Source organism: Rhipicephalus sanguineus, chromosome 1 (genome assembly GCF_013339695.2).
Source record: "Rhipicephalus sanguineus isolate Rsan-2018 chromosome 1, BIME_Rsan_1.4, whole genome shotgun sequence".
Taxonomy (NCBI): Eukaryota; Metazoa; Arthropoda; class Arachnida; order Ixodida; family Ixodidae; genus Rhipicephalus; species Rhipicephalus sanguineus.
In genome coordinates this window covers 149,217,976-149,237,385 of record NC_051176.1, presented here as the reverse complement: position 1 = coordinate 149,237,385, position 19,410 = coordinate 149,217,976, and the positions used below count along the sequence as shown (strand labels likewise).

Below are 19,410 nucleotides of genomic sequence, written 5' to 3'. Positions count from 1 at the left end.
ATGATGCGTAGTACATGGATAGCCTTCGTGATTGGGTCTTCGAGCGCACTTCTATCTTTGTTTACTGTTTTGTTGTTGTTGTTGTTGTTCCTGTTGTTCTTTTAGATAAAAATAATGGCTCGTTGTGAACCCCCTGAGCTTATTTGAATTGGTCAGCCTAAACAAGTAAAGGTGGTGAAGTGGGACTGCTGAGCTTTTCCTTGACTTCCTCTTGCGACAAAGCGGCTGCAGGCCACACGGAGCCGAAAGAACGAAGCTTCGGCAAATACATGTAATACCCATCATTCCCATGCTGGCTTAAGCGCCATGCGTTGCAGCTCCCATAGCATCAGATTTCCCTCTAGCGTACTGTTTTGAGACTCTATGGTATAAGCAGTGTTGTGGATATGTAATGAAAAAAAGGGGTTGACGAGATATGTTACTCGTCCGTAAACTTTAGGTAAAAAAAAAAAAAAACCTTACTGTTATACCGTTATCGCTGTAAAAAGAGAGAGAGAAGAGAATGGTGCACGTTAGACTACCATTACTTTAGGCTCAGAATTTTTGGACAACTGCTCTCCCTTACGCAAGCATATGATGCGCCTGCGAGCAAATAGTTCTCTTGCCATCTAGGAACGTTTCACTCTAAAAGCGGTCCCTGATTTTTTATGTTTTTCCTCATTGAAGCGTGGTTCATTATGACGGAAACCAGGGACACTGTATACAGAGCGCGGTTTCCTTAGCGGTTGCCGAAAGATATGAAGGTTTTTTTCAGATATCTCTTAGCAGGAAATCGTTCTTTCCATCTTCTTTCCTTGATCGCAATTAACCTAAGTGCAGCTCGGTGGGAATCGCGCGCGCAGCTTCCACGTCACTTGCGAGCCAACCTCGCCACTTGTGTATACGACATTCCGTTTTACTACTGCTCGAGAAGGATGGCGGCTTATTCTTCGAGCGGCGCACTTTCGTGGGTGGAAGGCGCGGAACCTGTCATTCGGCTTGCGCATGAAACATCCCGGAGCAGAATGGACGAACTTAAGGTCATCGTTGCCCACACACTGCCATATATATGAAAGGGTAGAAAACAACTCCGTTACCTTGGTGGAAATCCTTCAGCCTGCGCGTGCATGCGTGTTTGTCGAAGAGGTAGGCGCATCATGTTTGTGACGAACGGCCTCGTTTTGTACGCTGGTATACAAGAAAAAGGGAGAGAGGGTACGTGTTTGCCTTTTAGTGACAGCTTTACCGGCCGTTTTAAAGCGAAAGGAACCATAAAACATATCGACAGTCGCTTTTATGCGCAGGAAACTTTAGTAGTGACTGAGGACGCTGGGTAACGTTATGCGGAGCACAGCTTAGCCGCTTATAACATGAGGACAGTATGCGCTGAGCCCAAAGAATTGCAAAGGAGAGAGAAAATACACACAATTAATCAACAATTCCTTTGCTAACGTTGCAGCTGGTGGGCCGGTCATCATTAGAGTCAGCAGTGCAAAGTAAATAAATATCCATTCAGCATGGTGTAAAGGCCGGTCCACCGGCCGCAACGTCATGCGGTAGACGAATTGTTTGTTGATCGCGCTTATGTTCTTATTCATATGGTATAGTTACAACACGCCTGTCCCCAAAATGAACTATGAAGTGCATTCTTTTCCCACTTGTTGCACTTGCTGCCATACCATCCCATTCACTCCTTCGAAGCTCTGAAGCAATTGCTCACTCTTGGGCCGTCGTCGAACAATAACATATTTACGTGCCTTACGCGAACGCGGTATTTCCATGTTATGCACAGAGTTGGTAGTTTTGTTTACTGTGATATCGCGAAAGAACAAAGAGAGAGAATGAGCAATGTCGTCATAAATGTACCCTAATGTAGACACTTTCGTAGAAAAAAATTGCATTTGTTTTTATTGTATGGCCGTAAACACATAATCGCTGCCAAAGCTTGCTGTCGCTTTCACTAAAGATAAGATCAGATAACCGCGTAATTAAATGGATATTTATTTATTTATTTATTTACTTATTTATTTATTTATTTATTTATTTATTTATTTATTTATTTATTTATTTATTTATTTATTATTTATTATTTATATTGATGACTTTTCATGCATGTTTTACTGCAACGGCCACTAAGCAATCTAGGCTGTCGGTCCAGATAGCGTGTATTAACTTGTTATGCTTTATAGATAAACAATTTATGGCTATAGGATAACTGCAGCCAAGAAAGCTTTGGTAGACGCGTATTCGACCAGAGCATTACCAACACACTAGAATATTGTCGCACGGAAGCAGCTGCTGTTCATCTGTCAGTGGTAAAGCTAATCTTGACAGTCACTTCGGGAGCGACAGCAAATCCCGCTTGTCATGTTCCTCGGTCATAGTCGAAGCTTCATCTTTGGAATCTAGACTGGAGATAATCAGTTGTCCTCTTTGTAAGGTCATTATTGGTCACAGTCGCCATTGCTAACCAGTTGTGTGTGAGGGGAGTGTTGGGGGCGGGGGTGTAAACCCCCCCTTGAAATTTTTACACTTTGTATGTGTGTATGTATACACATACAAACACACGTACAAGCATACATAAAGGGGTGTCGGACTCACCCGTCCTCCAGAATGAAATCCTGGCTACACCTCTTCTAGTTACCGTTCAGAAAGCGCAGCTTCAGTGTTCTCCCACTGCAAGATTCGCCATATCGGCTATCCGCCAGACGAGTCGATCTTTGTCGCTGCATATCTTTATCCAGAAAAGAAATGCCACGGCTGTTTAACGTGAGCTGATCAAGGTCAACTTGAGAAAGCCCGTTCCAGTTGTCGTTGGCATACAGAGAAGACGGGCGGCGAATTGTGTGGTGCATCAATGGCATCGTGGCCTAGGAACGACTTCGGGTTATTCGCCTCCAACTTCGGAAGCAGTGAAATGGAATTTGGTAGGTACTTTTCTGCTTCATTGGCCGCAACTATGAACGAGGGAAAGGCGACAAGTATTTAGGGTGGCCTTCTCTGCAGCGTCTGGGCGTTTTTGGTGAAGTTAATTGTGAGAACTTTGTTTCGCCTTCCTAGAGCTCGGAAAAGTTGCCAAGGCTCGAAATCTTGCTATCAGTTTCCTTGAAAGTTCATCCGGTTCTTCAGTAATACCCAAGGGTCGTTAACTTCATCAGCCTCGAAAAGTTTGACGCAAGCCAAGGAAACCTGGTGGCCCTCAATTTGTAATTGACGGCGTCACAGCAATATCTTGTCGGGGAAAGCGAAAACTCATCTCACTTGCGCCAGCGGATATCGCTTTACGTGTAATGTTTGTATCTTACCTGTGCATTTCGCGCTGTGCGGAAGAAAACCTCAATTTCAGCCTTTTATTTCATTGTACTGTGTAAAACTCGGGGACAGCCGTTGCCCTGCTTGTTCTTGCACACACACTGCGAAAGGCGCAATAGTACTTTGCGCCTATTTATAGTTTATGAAAGAAACACTTAAACACCACACACCGCACGCAAAGAAAAAGCGGTCTGTACCCATGTATATCAGACGAATTGCCTTTTTGCCTGACTCGATTCTGCTTCGACGCGCCTTGATTCAAATTCCGTCACTTCCTCGTCACGGGTAGCGCCGGTCTGACGTATATAGCGGATGGGCCACATTGCCTGCGCGCCGTATAAGCTTGTTCGGTTTCGATATTACCTGCATGCTTGTATCGTGGTCTTGAAATTCGAGTGATAAATATCTCAAGTTACGTTCGATTTTTTGCATTAGAAAAAAAAATGGTATGCCATAAGTTGTGACGCCCTACAACTTTTCCATATAAATTATCCTCAAGTTATAGAAAAAATAATTCACAAGTTTTTACTAATTAGTCTTCTCAAAGTAAGTTTATCAGCTCCAAAGTAGGTCCGCTTCGACGTGTAGAGTTCGCCTGCGAAGACTACATGCGGCTTCCACGAGCATTTTCATTTAAAAAAAAAATCATTAGTGTCTCAAAAAACACATCCTGTAGATGTACGTACATGTGTAGCTAAAACGCAGTTAAGTGATAAACTACATTATCAGTGCTGATCTCTGGCTCGGATTGTCATTTGTAGAAAGGAAGAGATAGAAGGCCGATTTGTTTCGTTGCTCTGTTACAGCTCGTCATGCGCTGTGCGATGACACTTTCTAGTTAAGCCACCGCATTTGCGGGGGTGTGCTGTCAGCGGAAATATAAGCAGTGCCCTAAACAAAAGATAAACATAAAAACTAACTGTGGCTAACTTTGTTTGCTTCGACAAGTATAGTGACGTGCGTTCTCACTTTGCTTTCATTTCTTTAACCCTTCTCCTTTTTCCCTAATTGCTGTGGTGCTTTGACATAGCTTTATTCACCCCAATATATACTCTCAGTGCGGGCATGTACTATATTATATATCCGCATGTCTACGGTTTCGTTCCGTTATTGCTTTTTGTTCAGGGTAATTCTGCGAAGTTGATGATTTCCTGGATGTGTGGTAAAGCAGACTTTAGTAATGATGTGTTGGGTTCGCTTCAGCGTTTTCTTTTGTCATAGTGATTTTTATATGTTAGCCTATACCAGCGCTGACGTTGCATAGTTATGCGGACTATAGTTGCTGTATATACTCACGCAAATTTCTTTCAATATGGAGTCAAGATACTGCTCTTATGCCGCTCCGGTTGTTTCTCCTATCTCTTTGCGCGTTCCTGCGCGTTCCTGCGCGTTCCTTTGTGTTCCTGGAAGGGAGGATTGCAAACTTTACAGTGTGCGGAAAAAAAGAAAAAGAAACAGAAGCTTAACATGTTTTCAGCTATCGGCATTTGTCACATTGCGTACGCGAGTATAACGTATGCTATCTGAAAACAGCGTGCGTACTGTCAGGCTGCTCGAAAGCAGTTTGAGTGGATAAGTGATGGGCGAAATCAACCCCTTCTTTTCTTTCTTTTTTTTCGGACGCACAATGAAACCATGCCGTTCCTTTCTTATCTCGCTGATCTTGGCAAACAAAGCTCGTCATTGTCAGCTGATAATGACGTTCGAGGTTATAGCGTAGCAGCTGTCCCGCATGCACCGAGCACTCTTGCTTTCGTTATTCCCCTCCCTCCTTCCCTTCTTTTTTTTTTTTCTTTTTGCTCTGCTTTGCTTTCCGCTGTCCACAGAACTATGTTTGCACTGCCGACGCCACAATGCCGCACTGCATTCTAGCTGTTTGCGTCCTTCGTGGCCAATGCGGCTCGTTTTCGAGCGGCGTACGATCCTCTGTAGCTGAGCTGCTGGAGGTATGGAAGTAGTTTACTAGAACAATTTCTACGTAATAAATAGATGAATTAGTGAATGTTGTGCGTGCATTGTGGCAGTCGACGGTATGCGAGAGCATTTCGAGTCTATTTTTCTATCGTTTGTTTGGTTGTTTGTGTTTGGTTGTTTGTGGGGGATAATACATTTATATCTTGTAAAATTACGAATGGTGTATTTATGTAGCTGGGATTTACATCCAAATGAATAAATGTATGCGTGCGTTGTAGAAACTCCACTTTTTTTTTCTACTGCCCTTAGGAAGCGAACACCAAGGATTACTTTCAGTAAACTGTGTGTTATGGTTACTTGTAGAACAGTACGTTTCAACGGTAGAAATTGGGATTGTGTGCAGAACGATATCGCTGTCGACGAAAACTCGTAAGAACTGGCGCGATATTTGACAATATTTAAGCGAATAATTGAAAAGAACGCTTCATATTAAAATTTTGTAGGCGGGGGACACATTCCATCGCTAGGTGTATAGGCCGGTCAGCTTTGCTGCAGTATAGCTGGGCGCTAAGGGGGAGACCGTGGGCGGTAGAACTTGTGTAGACAGTCAGCCTACCGGCCAGCTATTTCAGCTTAGAGGCAGCCGCCTGCTCCAGTGCGCAGATGGCTGTATGGCGCTTGGAATGTCGCCCCAGGTCGGTGACCTAAATGTCCAGCGGTTTTTTACAGTTGGACAGCGGTGCCAGATCTCTTGCTTGGTGTCTTGGCTCCGCCTTCTCTCTCCGTGCGGTCGTGTCTCCTTGGTCCTCTTCGGTCGTCGGTTGCGTCAGCTGAAGGTCGAGGCATTTTCTCTTCTTCACAGTGTTGCAGTCTCATCGTTCAGGCCTTCCTACATATTCTTTAACGAAGGGGGTAATTCTACGGTACACTCGATACAGCGTGCACGCCTGTCGATGCGTTTCCGATAACCGGTGCGCTCCTGCTACACCGTAGGCATCTTCCCAGCGGGAACGACTCGGTTGCACGATGCACGTCTTGTGGTTCATTGCCGGTTCTTTGACTCCGCTGAAAACGGGTGGTCCTGCCTGGCTGGACTTGACCGCTGTTATGGTTTCGGAAAAGTGACCGAGAGCACAGCAATGCAAGCGCGGTGGGAAAAAGCTGCCGAAGAAGGATTTCTTGTTGGGAGGGCGTCATGTGAGCATTAGCCGACGGGGAAACTGAGGAAACGAGCAATCATTTTTAACATAAAACAGGTGGAATTCGTTTTTGAGGCTGCTGCTTTCGCCTTTTATCTTCCTTGGAGTTTCTCAGAGGACAGAGGAAATGCTGTCTTGGAGAGCATGTCCTGACCGGGCTCTCTGCTTTTCCGGCGCCGTTCTTGACGCTGACAAATGTGGCAGCCCATTATTGGTTTCGGAACGTTTGTACCTTCGTTCGGCGCCGGCGGTGTCAAGTGGGCGCCTGCATGTCTGAGAGTGCGGGGGTCACCGACCAGTTTCACGCACATTCGTGTGTGTCCTTCCCGGAGTAGCGAGAGCGGCCACGCTTTGTGCAGCGAGCCGAGCCTAGGAGAGGCGCGCTGTCCCCTGTCCCGCCTGTCTGCGTTGATCTGCGTTGACCAATATGGTTTCCAGATGTGCTGCTCCCGGCAGGGTCCACTGATCCGCGCTGTCGGGCCGGGTGCGGGTGTGTGTGTGTGTGTGTGTGTGTGCGCGCGCGCGCGCGCGCTGCCACGAGACTTCTACTAAAACTGAAGTCTCGTGGTAGCACACGAATACATTACACATACAATCCAGTCAGTTGGCGGCTGTACACAATAAAAACACGTGCAATTAAATGAATACCTAAGAAATTTGTCCACCTATAGCTCGGCGATTTGACAGCTCCAAGCGTAACGGCGGAAGCAGCAGTACCAGGGTCAGTCCTGGGGTTTTGCGAAATCTTCGGGGCTTTTGCTATTGCCAGTGACTGTTAGGCAATGCACGGGCTGTGGTGGAATTGTTTTCATTAAGCCATCTGATGAGCGAGCCTTTCTGAGAGCGCGGGACTTCAGCAAAGCGCGCTGTGGATGTCCTTTCGATGTTTGGCGAGTAGTAAAGTCGGACATGAATGAACAGCGCGGAACGTCATACCGTCGTCGCCTGTTTACACTGTCATGCGTAGTCGTGTTGCCTCCAACCACCATGCCCTAGCAGTAATCAGGTGTTCTAAGTAAAGGAAGAAAAGATGCGCTAGTTAACTATCTCCACACAGAAGAGCACACGGGGCACGTTGGCGCGTTCAGGACGCATGTCGCTATGCAGGAGGCAGCAAGGAATTAAGGCTAATTAACCCAAGCTGGCTTACGTTTTGTCCTTCCGAGACGTACCTAGAGATGCCTCTCGTAAGAAATTAGTGAGGGGTATAGTTGCGATTTTGACCACATGTTGGGCGTTGTTTTTTTTTGTGTGTGTGTGTGTGTGTGTGGGCAGATAAATGGGGGAGTCGGTTTAATAGCAGAGTGACAATGACATGTTCGCACCGTTCTGATTTCGTAGGAATTGATGTGGTTGTTAAATATCGGCAGATAGTAATGACTGTGCCGGAAGAACAGCGCCAGAGAATTAGCAAGATGAAACCCTGCTTCCCTATTTCCTGTCTATCTTCGTGCGGTGCTGGATTTTCGAGATTTACACCGAAACAAAGAAATCAGGTTGGATATCATCAACTCGATGTAGTGTATGGACTACCCGACAGACATAGATGTCCCAGGGGTCTCTTCAGTTGGCCATCGTGGTGTGAGGTGTTTGTGTGTATTGGTGAAAGGCAGAAAGAGGTTGGTTGGGAGGGAGCAAACGCACGTGGACAGTTTCTTTGGCATGTACACCAAAGCTAAAGAACCCGGAAGGGAAAGCCTAGACACGGGACCTTATTATTTATTTTCCTTCGCTGTCCCCTCCCGGAAGTTGGGGGCACATCGGGAGATCGCGAAAGGGACCGTCTTGGCGCACTCTGAGCCTTAAGGCATTGCTGAAGTAGGGTTTCTTTGAGAGGTGGATGTGCTGGGGATGTTCAGAGAGGGTGGGCGGGAGGGCTTCAAAGCTGGGTCACTGGGAAACGGGGACGTCCGTCGGGATTTTAAATATATTTGCTTTACATCTGTGGTGGTTATTTACTATATTTTCTTCGTTCGCCCTTCTTGTAGGGGCCAGAAAGGCCGGAAGACCGACAGAAGGTGTACCGAGATCTTAGCCGCCGCTCGGGGGAAGGGGAAAGAAGAATGGTCACGTGTTAGCTCACGGGTTTTCCCTTTATGCTACCCTAGTTGCATAGCGTCACCTCCCGGCTTTTTATTTATTATTTTTTTGTCGATATGTATGGAGTGTTTTGTGCACGCGCACATTTTTAGTGTTTCTTTTTCTTCGCCTTTTCGGAAGCCCTGCTCACCTTCTTTGAGCTCCTTGCGCTTGTGTGCCGATCGCCCTCACTGTGGCCTGTTTCCACTCGAAGAAAAGGCAAAAGAAGGAAAGGGGACAATTCGCGTCACAGGTCACTTTATCTTGTTGTTCATTGGCTGCTCTTTTGCTCTGTTGTTTTCTTGCAATGTACAAATGTCGCTCACCAACAGCTCTCGGCAGCTTCCGCCTTTGGTTATTCGTAGCCGTGGGTCGCACTTTTGTTTGGCGACAACTTGACGTATGGGGCGACTCAACTTCTGTGCTAACATTTCCTTCGTAAATCCTTAATTTTACGAGTGAGTTATTTACTGCGCCTAAATTTGTCTTGTACTTTGCACTCACTGTGCTATAACTTTGGGATGCTGGTGATTTTCGCGAATGTGTTTTATTGAGCTGCGCTAGCCACTGGCTAGACTGGAAAGGAAACAATTAACAGTATTATATTAATCTGTGTTGCAGAAGAACGCACTCCTGCTCTGTGTCATCGCACGTAACGTGTCGCGCTGTTAAGCTCGAGGTCGCGGGTTGGGTTCGCGGCCACGGTGGCCGCTTTTCGATGGGTGCGAAATGCAAAGAACGCCCGTGCGCTTAGATTTAGACGCACTTTAACGAACCCTAAGTGGTCGAAATTAATCCCGAGTCCACCACTACGGCGTGCCTTATAATCATATCGGGGTTTTGGCTCATACAACCCCAGCAGTTATTATTAGTATGCTGTGAATTGGCCAACGCTCGCCTTTTTTTATTTTTGACGGACAAACACGGAAAGTACAGACGGGTCCGCTGTTAAAGGGAACACTTAATTGCGTGCATGGCATGTTCGGATTTCACTCATTTGCGTAAGCATAGTGGCTTAGATTTGCATAAGACTACTGGTGGTTGACAGTTGCGACTCCTTTTGACCGAACAGTGCCATACACGAACGAAGTTTCCCCATTCACTTGCCGTTAGGGGGCCAGCAATATGAAGGGTGCTCATTCGAGTGTTCCCTTTAACAGTGGACTGCACTGTACATAGAAACCTGCCATATAAAACTTCGCTGTAAAAAATAATAAAAAGACGATGACAGTTGTCTATAGGACACCTAAAAACACTCAGACGTGCGCCAGCTTCCGGTGGACTCAGCTGGTTCCTGCAACCATGGGGATAACGGGAGTGAAAGTGACTGCAGAATTTGTTTTGAGTTTTAATAGGACAAGATACAATGAGAGCAAATAAAAGTCATGGACATTCGACGAAGCACCGATGATTGTTTGTTCTACTCGCGCACAGCTAACTCCGCTGACGCGTCGCCGCCACATGACGGGGAGGGGGCTTACCTGCATGACTCGTTAGTTTTCAGGAGAAGCAGCTTTGTGCGAAAGGCGGTGGCGCGAGCTTATTAGTCGAGTGCCCACTAGGACTAGCTGGCGGCGTGGACAGCTGGCACTTTGGAATTCGCGATGAATATCGATGTAATTAAATGGTAACAGTAAAACGTCGCCGACCAAAATATTCGTTGTGAAAACGTGTTGTTGACATTTCACCTGAAGGGTTGAGGGGTGCAAACGTTTGTACGCGGACCTAATTTGATAATCGTGATCTTGTCGTTAGCTTGATGGCTATTGCCTTCAAACACTTTTTTTTCACCGACTAAACTTTTAATATCGCTCGCTAATAACGTCACGTTCGAATGTTACTACTAATAGTAATGCTGTTGTTTTATGTCCCAAAACCACGATACGATTATGAGAGACGCCGTATTGGAGGGCTCCGGGAATTTAACGTGCACCGAAATCTAAGCACACGGGCCTCTAGCATTTTGCCTCCATCAACGTTTGTGCTCGCTTTGTTTTATACTGTGCATGGGCAAGTATGTGTGCCTGACATGGCGCTCCGCACTTCTAGAGCTGGAAACAGAAATACTTGTCCAGACGCCCAGATCAACCTAAGCCGAGCTAATCATTGGGTATCTCCGCCTACATGAATTCCTGCAAGCGGCATTTTCTTCATGCTCACCAGGCAGGCGATACACGTGGCTGAGCCCGCCAAGGTGCGACGCCGTGTCCAAGTGGAGGCGAAGGTTGCCAGTCGCGAAGGAGGAGAGTGCCTTGCGCGCATGAAGCCCGAGCGGGAGAGGAGTCAGTGTAGCGTAAAATTAAAAACCAACCGGGCGAATGGAGATAAAGCGCCGGAGGTCGTCCATATGATCGCTGCTCGGTGTCAGTGGCGATTATTATGTTCTCTTCCTATTCTCTCTCTCCGGGTTGCTTCGGTCTCGCTTTCGTCGTCCTCGACGGAGGCCGCTTCGAAGGCTGTGCCTTCCTTCCTGCATGTTTTCCGCGTAGCTGCTTCCTTGCTGCTCCTCACTGCTCGAGGTCTCTGTCGGGCGTATAGCTCTGCTCTGGACGCGGACCTCTATCACCATGATGTTTGGTACCATTGGTATAGGGCCCTGCGTGTACAGTGCGGTACGCAGGACCCTACACGTTGCGTCCTCGACATAGTCCCTTTGAGGTTCTATGTAAAGCATTGTCTGGACATTTGGTTAATTACCTGTTACTAAAATGATAGGGGTAACCCTAAATGATAGGAAGGCAGAGGAGTGGATCATAGGACAAAGAAGGGTAGCCTATATCTTAGTCGATATTAAAAATATAAGATGGACCTGGGCAGGTCACGTCATGAGGACTGATAACAGGGGTCAGTTAGAACAGCGGAATGGATACCAAGAGATGGAAAGTGCGGGCGTGGACGGCAAAGGGTTAGATGGAGCGACGAAATTCAGACATCTGCAGGCATAAAACTGAGAATCAGCTCGTGCAGTGCTGGAGATCATTGCGAGAGGCCTTCGCCCTGTAATTGATAGGCTGATGAGTATGATGATGATGAGGAGGAAGATGACGCCCTTAGGGCGTTAGGTTAGCTGCAGAGCTGAAAGTAAGGCTAGTCGGTTCTGCGATAAGCGCAATGTAAGAGATTTCCAGCGAAAAACAGTTACAGGAAAGGAGCTAGTGTCTTTCTGTCCGCTTGACTCCATGATTTAATTGTTTTTCGCTTAAAATTTCTTAAAATGCTCTTAACGCGATAGGTACACGCGCCGCTCACTTGCGACCTAATACGTCAAAACTCCCGACACCCTATATAACAACTAATTGCGAAGCAGTTCTGTGCATGAATGACCTTTCTCAACCCTTTGTCACCATTTTGGACCTGTCCTCCGCATTTGCGTTCCTACGCTTCGCACTGGAGCCCTCGAATGTACGAAAGGAAGAAGTCATAATAAATGGTTGCTCATTTGAGGACAAAAGGAGGATATGAAAAATGAAATTTGTACTGATGACCGCGCTGTAACTGCATATAAGACGCAGCTGCCGGCACGGAGAAGATGCGTAAGAAATTAGACAGCTTAGGAGAGAGAACAGTTAGGAGAAAAGTTTTAAACATTGGCTTTATTAGTATTAAATGTAGTGTAACAGCGCAAAATAAACAGCCACGCAAGCGACACGACACACACGTACCTTTAACTATGAACAAACTCGCCCAGAAAGAAGTATTGTTGGTTGGTATTGCCGGCGGTATTTCCAAAAAGCTTAGGAAAGATTCCAGCTCATGGCACTGTCGTGCAAGAAAGTATCAACGGGGTAGACACTAAGCACTTACATGGAAAAAAAAAAAACGACCTTCGAAGAGAGGAGCTTCCTAAAAGTAAAAATGTTCCCACGCCCGCAGGTGTCGAGACACCCGTGTGAACGCACCGGGCACAGAGTCCTGCTTGCCACTAAAGCGCGTAGCCATCGGTAATGAACGCCTTGGGAGTGCAGCCACTGACCCTGCCTGACCAGCCGTTGTTGACGTGCGGGCATTGGACACTTGAAAGAACGGGCACTTACAGGGACGTGAAGGATGCTCGGCAGTGTGAATGTTTCGTCGCTTTTCCATAAAGCTCCTGGGGAAAACATTTGTACGCACTTTCGATGACTCATCGATGCTCGCCGTGACTTTTCTTGCTCACAAGAATAATATGTAACGCATTTCTTAGCTTGGGTGTCAGTAGGGCTTGAGCACCTCCGAGCGCAAATAAATTTCTTATGAGCCGTACTGCGGCGAGGAGTGTCGGCATTGGGCTTGAGAAATAAATAAATAAGTAATTTTTGAAAAAGAAGCCTCGCTCGAGGCATTCGCCAAAAATGACATATAATTTGTCGGTCGCATCGTCGGTCTGAGAAAAATAAACATTTTTTTTTTAGAACGAAATCCCGTCTACATGACCGGGTATACGTGCACGCGCCGTATACGTTAACCGTCCCACATCTCGTTACCTTTTTAATTTCTTTTTTTCTTACACGCTTCGCTTCTAACAAGCTGCTTTGAAATGCGTCACCTGTTAGCAATGTTTCAGATGTTAACGCGCGGTTATGTATTTCTTTTCTTGTGTATACGTATTGTGTACAGGGTGTTTAAAAAAATGCGTCCGAAAACCCTAAAAAATAACGGAAATGTTATATTTCCTTGTTATTTTTGTAAGTACTTTTTTCTATGGCGAGAGACATCTTATGATGACCGTAGACAATAATTACATTATTATCAATATTGAAATAATGAAATTTTAATTAGAGGAGATAGGCGGTAGGGTCTAATGAGAGCATTGAAGTCCTTTCCGCGATGATCCTATATCGCCGCTTTGAGATTTTGAAGAAGCGGCCGCCGTCAATTTCTGCGGAGTGCTGAAATTGAACAGAATTCACTGGTGAAACCGAAGCGGCCAAGAGCGCAACTTCCATAACTGAGCAGATGGCTAGAATGGCGTCTTTATTTCCAACAACGATTGCAGTGGTTGCGTTCTTCGGCGTTGCACATTCGATTTCGCCGACGCAGTTGGCCGGATTTCATCATTGCACAAAGATTAGCAGTGGCCACATTTTTTTTTTTTTTTTTAATCTCAAAGTAGCAATGGGCTCTTCGCAGGAAGGACTTAGGTTCCAGCTGCCATTCGAGTCGGCCGCCTGTCTCCTCTTATTAAAAATTGAATTATAATTTATATAATTACTCACGTAATTGATGTCTCTAGTTATCTGAAGGTGTCAGCCGCTACAGAAGGAGCAACGCCAGAGGTAGCGAGCAAATATCGCGGTTCCCTTATTTTCAGGATTTTCGGACAGATTTCGCGTGTCGCGTCTAAGTATCAATTCAAAGAGCCGTATAGTAAAATTTCATCGAAATTATTTTTTTCATAAATTGTCGCGTATTTGTCTCATTGTGTTGAACTTTCATCCGCCGGGCCGGCTCGTAAGCGGACGCCGTATGACCACTCTTCTTGGTCGTGATCTTGCAAGGCCTCTCTGCACGACAATGCATGCATGTAGCCCGTGGATTTTCGTTGTTTTTATATCATTCAGCGTGGATAAAGATAGATTACCTATTATTCCTATCCTTATCCATTGTATCATTATTCATTAAAAAATATAAAGTAATAAGTTCGTCCACATCTCGCATTAGCAAACACCAAGCGCGTGCTGCCTTTCTCCGTCCCTCCTGTGAAAAGAATGTGCCTGATGTCCTGTCGAATTTTCCTAGACATGCAAAAAAGAACGTGACACAAATTTTGTTCATTTTTTATTCGCATCGTTAATAAGTAACGATATTACTCGTCGTGGTGTAGGTTAGCGGCTAAGGCGTTACGATGCTTATACCTCGAGGTTACGGGTTCGATTTCTAGCCACGGCGGCCGTGGCTAGAAACAGGTGGTCAAAGTTCATTATGGGTGCCTCACTATGGTTTGCTTCATAATTATATCGTGGTTTTGGCACGTAAAACCGCAGAATTTAGTTCCTCTAAGCGTCAATATTGTTAGCTGCATACTACGAAAGCTGCATACTACGAAGCCTATATGAAATGTAGGAAATATTATTCGTGATATGTAATAATAAGCGCAATAATTATTAGATAAATGGAAGTGAACGAGGGCTACGAAACAACTTGCCGCCTGTGAGATGTGAATCCACAATCTATACGCATCTGTCATATATTTAATAATATCCATGTTGGGAGCTTCAAGTTTTCCTAGTTGTGACTATGATGAATTTACTATTAATATCCCTTTCATGTCTCCCCGTTTCAGCTTTACAAAACAATTTATGTCGTTTCATTTCTGATACACGCCTGAGTCCTGGCGGATACCCCCATGTTGGCCGGTGTTCACGATATCATGTACAGATCAACCGACCAACGTGGTCAGGTCGATGTAAGGCAGCACTAACAATATGCTCGCTCGTGTGTGTGTATTAGTCTCCGGTTTCTGATAGTTTCGATGTAACTTAACCGGTCAGAGGAAAATGAAAAAAAAAAAAAGTTTAGAGGCTGTTTTGGTCGGTCGAAGTTCTCAGACTGACGAGGAACGAAAAGGAAAGCGTTCTATCAATGTAATGTGCGCCTCTTTCATGTCGGTTGTTAAAGCGTCAATTTTTATCGTTAACTTTCGCTCAATTATGTCGCCCACGCGCTGCTCGAAGAAGAACGTGTTTAATGAAGGAACACGCTTGTCATCGTTAAGTGAAAGCGGTTCTATAGACCCAGACGGGATCAGTTTTGAAGCACGTACATACGGGCTTGGATATATATGTCAAGTGATGTTTTCCAGATCTAAGCGTGCATGTTCAAATAGTCTTATTTTTCTGCCCCTAGCGCGTGGGCTGGTTGCAGCGCTGAATCGCAGATTGCTGTGTTTGTCGACAGGGAGCCCTTGGTTTTGAGAAAGCTGCGGCTGCCACAATAAACGTAGCATGACGGCTTTTCTTCCGACCGAACGCGGCGCGTGGCCATCTGCCGTGAAGAAGCTTTTAAACGGGATGCCTGTGTTGATAAATTCTGCGATTCAGTGTGTGGCGATAGGCGACCTTGGAGTAGGACGTCGCCGCAGATGTCCATCGAAATGCCCTCACGCAGCTGCTGGCAAAAGCGCTTTGTTTCCGGCGCCATAGTGGCGGTGCATGCGAGGCAGACACTTCCTGAAGGAGCCGCATTCGGACTTGCCGCGCACCCAAACAAACAAGGCGGTGAAAGTGCAGTGGGGAGACGACCCCTCCTGTGGCGATCGGAAGCGCGCCGCTGCCGCCGCCAGTGAAAGTTTTTTCCGCGCGCGACCTTGCTCTACTTCCGCGTCCCAGTGGCCCAGACTCGCGGGGCTGCTGCTCTCCTCCTCGGCGCGCGCGCGGCGACCCTCCTCTCCTGCGCCCTCTCCCACGCGCCGCGGCCGCCCATTGGCTGCCGCTTAGTAGGTCACCGCGCTCTTTTCTTCTCTCTACTTGTTCCTCTGGCGTTCTTTTTTATTTGCCCCTACGCCGCCTGCTAGCGCTTTTCTTTTTCATTCGCCCCCCTCCTCCCGTGCGTGTGTGTGGTTTTCTTTCCCTCGCTTTCCGGTCGCCGTGGTTCCTCTCGCTGCGTGCTACTTGTTGACTGCTGCGCGGCATTCACTATCGTTTGCCGCCGCGGCCCGACCGGCTGTGCGTCGCTCGTCGTCCCGCCCGTGCGCAACTTTGTGCCCCCGGTGGTGCCCCCCTCCCTCCTTCGTTGGAGAACTACTGCGTCAAGTGCGCCGGCGTTCTGCCACTCGTGCTCGAGTCGTCCTAGCAGACACGCGTTCTTGCCGTCGTGACGATTGTGTGCGCGCGTCTTCGGCTGCCATGCGCCTCCTGCCGGGTGGCTGACCCGCGGTGCGGCGAGATCATCCCGTGCGCGCCAGTTTCCGATAGTTGTGTCCGCGTCCGGGATTTGCGGGCGCGACCCCACCGCCGCCCTCTGCTTTGGATTATTTTCGCGATCTCGCGACTCACCCGCCGCCAAAATGATGTCCCCGTTCATGGACGGCTCTCCCTTCTTCTACTCCACTCCAGGCGCCGTGCTGAGCTCCTCGGGCCCGCCGCCCCAGCCGCCACAGCACGGAGCCGCCGATGGCTACCCGGACACTCCCGACACCAAGGAGGGCATCGAGGAACTGTGCCCCGTGTGCGGCGATAAAGTGTCCGGCTACCACTACGGCCTGCTCACATGCGAATCGTGCAAGGGCTTCTTCAAACGCACTGTGCAGAACAAAAAAGTCTACACGTGCGTGGCTGACCGCAGCTGCCACATCGACAAATCGCAGCGCAAGCGATGCCCCTTCTGTCGCTTCCAGAAGTGCCTCGACGTCGGCATGAAACTAGAAGGTGAGTCCGAACCTCTTGCCGCGAATCTGCCGCCGTAGCGCGTTGCTCATGGTCGCCCGGAGCGGCCGTGCGTTTGCGCGCCACGACCGGCTGAGATTCGCTGTGTGTGTGCTTCGCGGCCTGCCGTCGCATGACGGCGGAGCCCACGCCGGAGGAAACCAGTTTCGCGCAGGCCTCCGTGCTTAGTCAGCGCACCTGCCGTCCTCATGCTTTACGTGCGACTGGCAAATCACGAAGGCGCCTTGTGGCTACAGAAAACTCTACTAGGTTGCCGGCAGCAGAATGGCGCAGTGATGCGAAAAAGAACGTTTCAGGCATTTCCAGAACTTTGAGCGCATTGACGATCGCCTTCCTCGTTCTAAATATTGCAGGTGCGGTTAGAACACCTTGTTTTTACTAATTTATACATATCAGCACAATACGAGGCCATTTGCGAATGGTCATTGCTAGCCATGACGTCCTTCTTTCGGTAGCTCATTGATTTCAATTCTGCATTCAAAACGAATTGCAGTGACGCTTGCTGCGCGCGTCGTCGCACGTACTGCCGTGTTCTTGGTCATCTCTGCTTTGCACGCACGCATGTGTGCGGTCTCCGCTATTCAAACCTGGCGGCGCGGAGACGCAGAGGGCGCTGGCGCGCAGTGTTTCGCTTTCCCCCGTTGGCGCCCATCGATCGCTCCCTTTCACTCCAGCTGGCCAGGGCTCGGGCCCAGAGCCCCTCATGGCGCGACCTGAGCGCGGACGTGGCCTCTTTTCGTCCCTCCCTTGACCCACTTCCGGGCGGCGGGGGACCCTTTTTTTTCTTCTTTCTTTTTGCTCCGTGTTTTTGCTACGGACCCAAGGGTCGCAAGTGTCGGGCGGTGCCGGATGCGGTGCCCCGAGTGCTTCGCAGTGATAGCCTTGCAGTCACTGGGCTTTCTAATCCCATTCGATATAGAGGATAAAACGTCCAGCTTAGTGACCGTTTGCTATTTGCAGTTCCTTTGTGAAAAGCGTTCGTGGAAAGCCCTTATATTCGTTCTGCCACTCCGTTGCTGCGTCTGACCTTCATTGGCTAAAAGCGCCTGAGTGGTGCAGAACGAGCTGTTCGTCAATCGTAACTAATCTCACAATATCTGGCCGGCAGTACAGTCAGTCGAGGGAACATCATCGGAATTCAGTCGACCGCCGATTAGTTAAGCATGAAATGACTTGCATGTGCGGCTACTCACGGACCTAATCTAATATGATGAGTCTAGCCGAGAAAACCAAATTCTCGATATGCTGAGGCCTACTAAATCTATCGTCGCTGCTTGAGTCAGTAATTAGACAAAAAAAAAAGTACCACGTGCATTGCTGTGGCTCTTCGCGCGGTGCTAATATTATTCGCCTTTCCACGGTAGCTGTAAAGTGAGGTTATTCGAGCTGCGGACTTCATTCACCTCTGCCCCACGCGCCCATTTTCATTTAATCCCGCCTCGAGGCAGGCACCGTGCAGATAGTTAGCGGGCAGGTGTTCGGCGGCAGCAGGCTCCCCGCTAGTGCCGGGGCCGTGTGATCGCGGAGGGAAGACTGCGCCTTATCGGCCGACCCGCTGCGCTCCTCCGTTGTATCCCGCATTCGCCGCACTGCTGCCGCACCTCTCGGTAGTATGTGTGCAGCCCCACGGCGTTTATTGGGTACCGCCGCCGGCAAATTTCGTTCGCTGGATGAGACGGTGCTACTCCGTCCGGCGCCACATCGGTGATTTGTAGCGCACCCTCCGCGAGCGTTGTATAGCGGACCGGTGCTGCGCATGCTGCACGTAGTCCCTCGCGGACCAGATGGTATACATTGTTGCGTGATCGTCGAATTGTCAACCGCTTTAAATTTGTTACGTTCGGTGGTCCCTCTTTGGAGAAGTATACAGTCGATTGGATGCACGCTAAATGTATTTGGGGAGGCCAAATAAACCGAAAACATAGGGAAACCATTTTCCGTTGAGCTGTTCTATAGGCGTGCTTATCGCGTGGTGAGGCGCGAGTGAGACAGCGTACACTGAGCCGAGTGCCGAAAGGTAGTTATTACTTTCTGCTTGCGCACAATCTTACTCGGTGTACTACGAGGCCAGGGGATCGATTGTGGCACTTTCTGACTGAAACAAAAAGCTAATCATCGACGCTTTTCATCTTCATGGTGCTGCCTGTCACGCGCAAATTCGCTGTTCCGGCAACCCAGACGTCAAGCGACAGGTGTAGTTGTGGAAGTAGGCATCACATTGGTCTGAAGGTTAAGCTAGCTGTCAGTCCTGAAGAGCTTATGAAGTGGAAACTACTCACCTTAGTTGAAGAGATCTGGTACAAGGCAAGTAAGTGCAATGCAAAGTGGATCAGACGTCAACGAAAAAAAAAGGGGGAAAGAAAAACGTAACTTACACAGTCAGTTATTTCGATTACATCTTTCCCCACTCCGAGCAGCTAATGATGCGGAAGAGCGTGTGTCAAGTGTGCCTTATGCCCTCTTTGCTAGCGCTAACCGCCGTCACTCTAGATGCGCCAACATGCCTACGTCGCCGCCCTCGTCTGGAAGAGCGTTTTTCTCTTCTCGTACTTATTTTTTTTTTT

At 48.0% G+C, this 19,410-nt stretch overlaps 1 protein-coding gene across 1 annotated transcript in view; it reads left to right on the top strand.

Moving 5' to 3' along the window:
• The window catches only part of LOC119400133 (nuclear hormone receptor FTZ-F1), a 338,767-nt gene that overhangs the window by 158,529 nt on the left and 160,828 nt on the right, over positions 1–19,410 (top strand). The window contains exon 2 of the mRNA XM_037667112.2: positions 16,517–16,828. Coding sequence (XP_037523040.1) covers positions 16,517–16,828 — 312 coding nt within the window. The remainder of the gene's footprint in view (positions 1–16,516; positions 16,829–19,410) is intronic.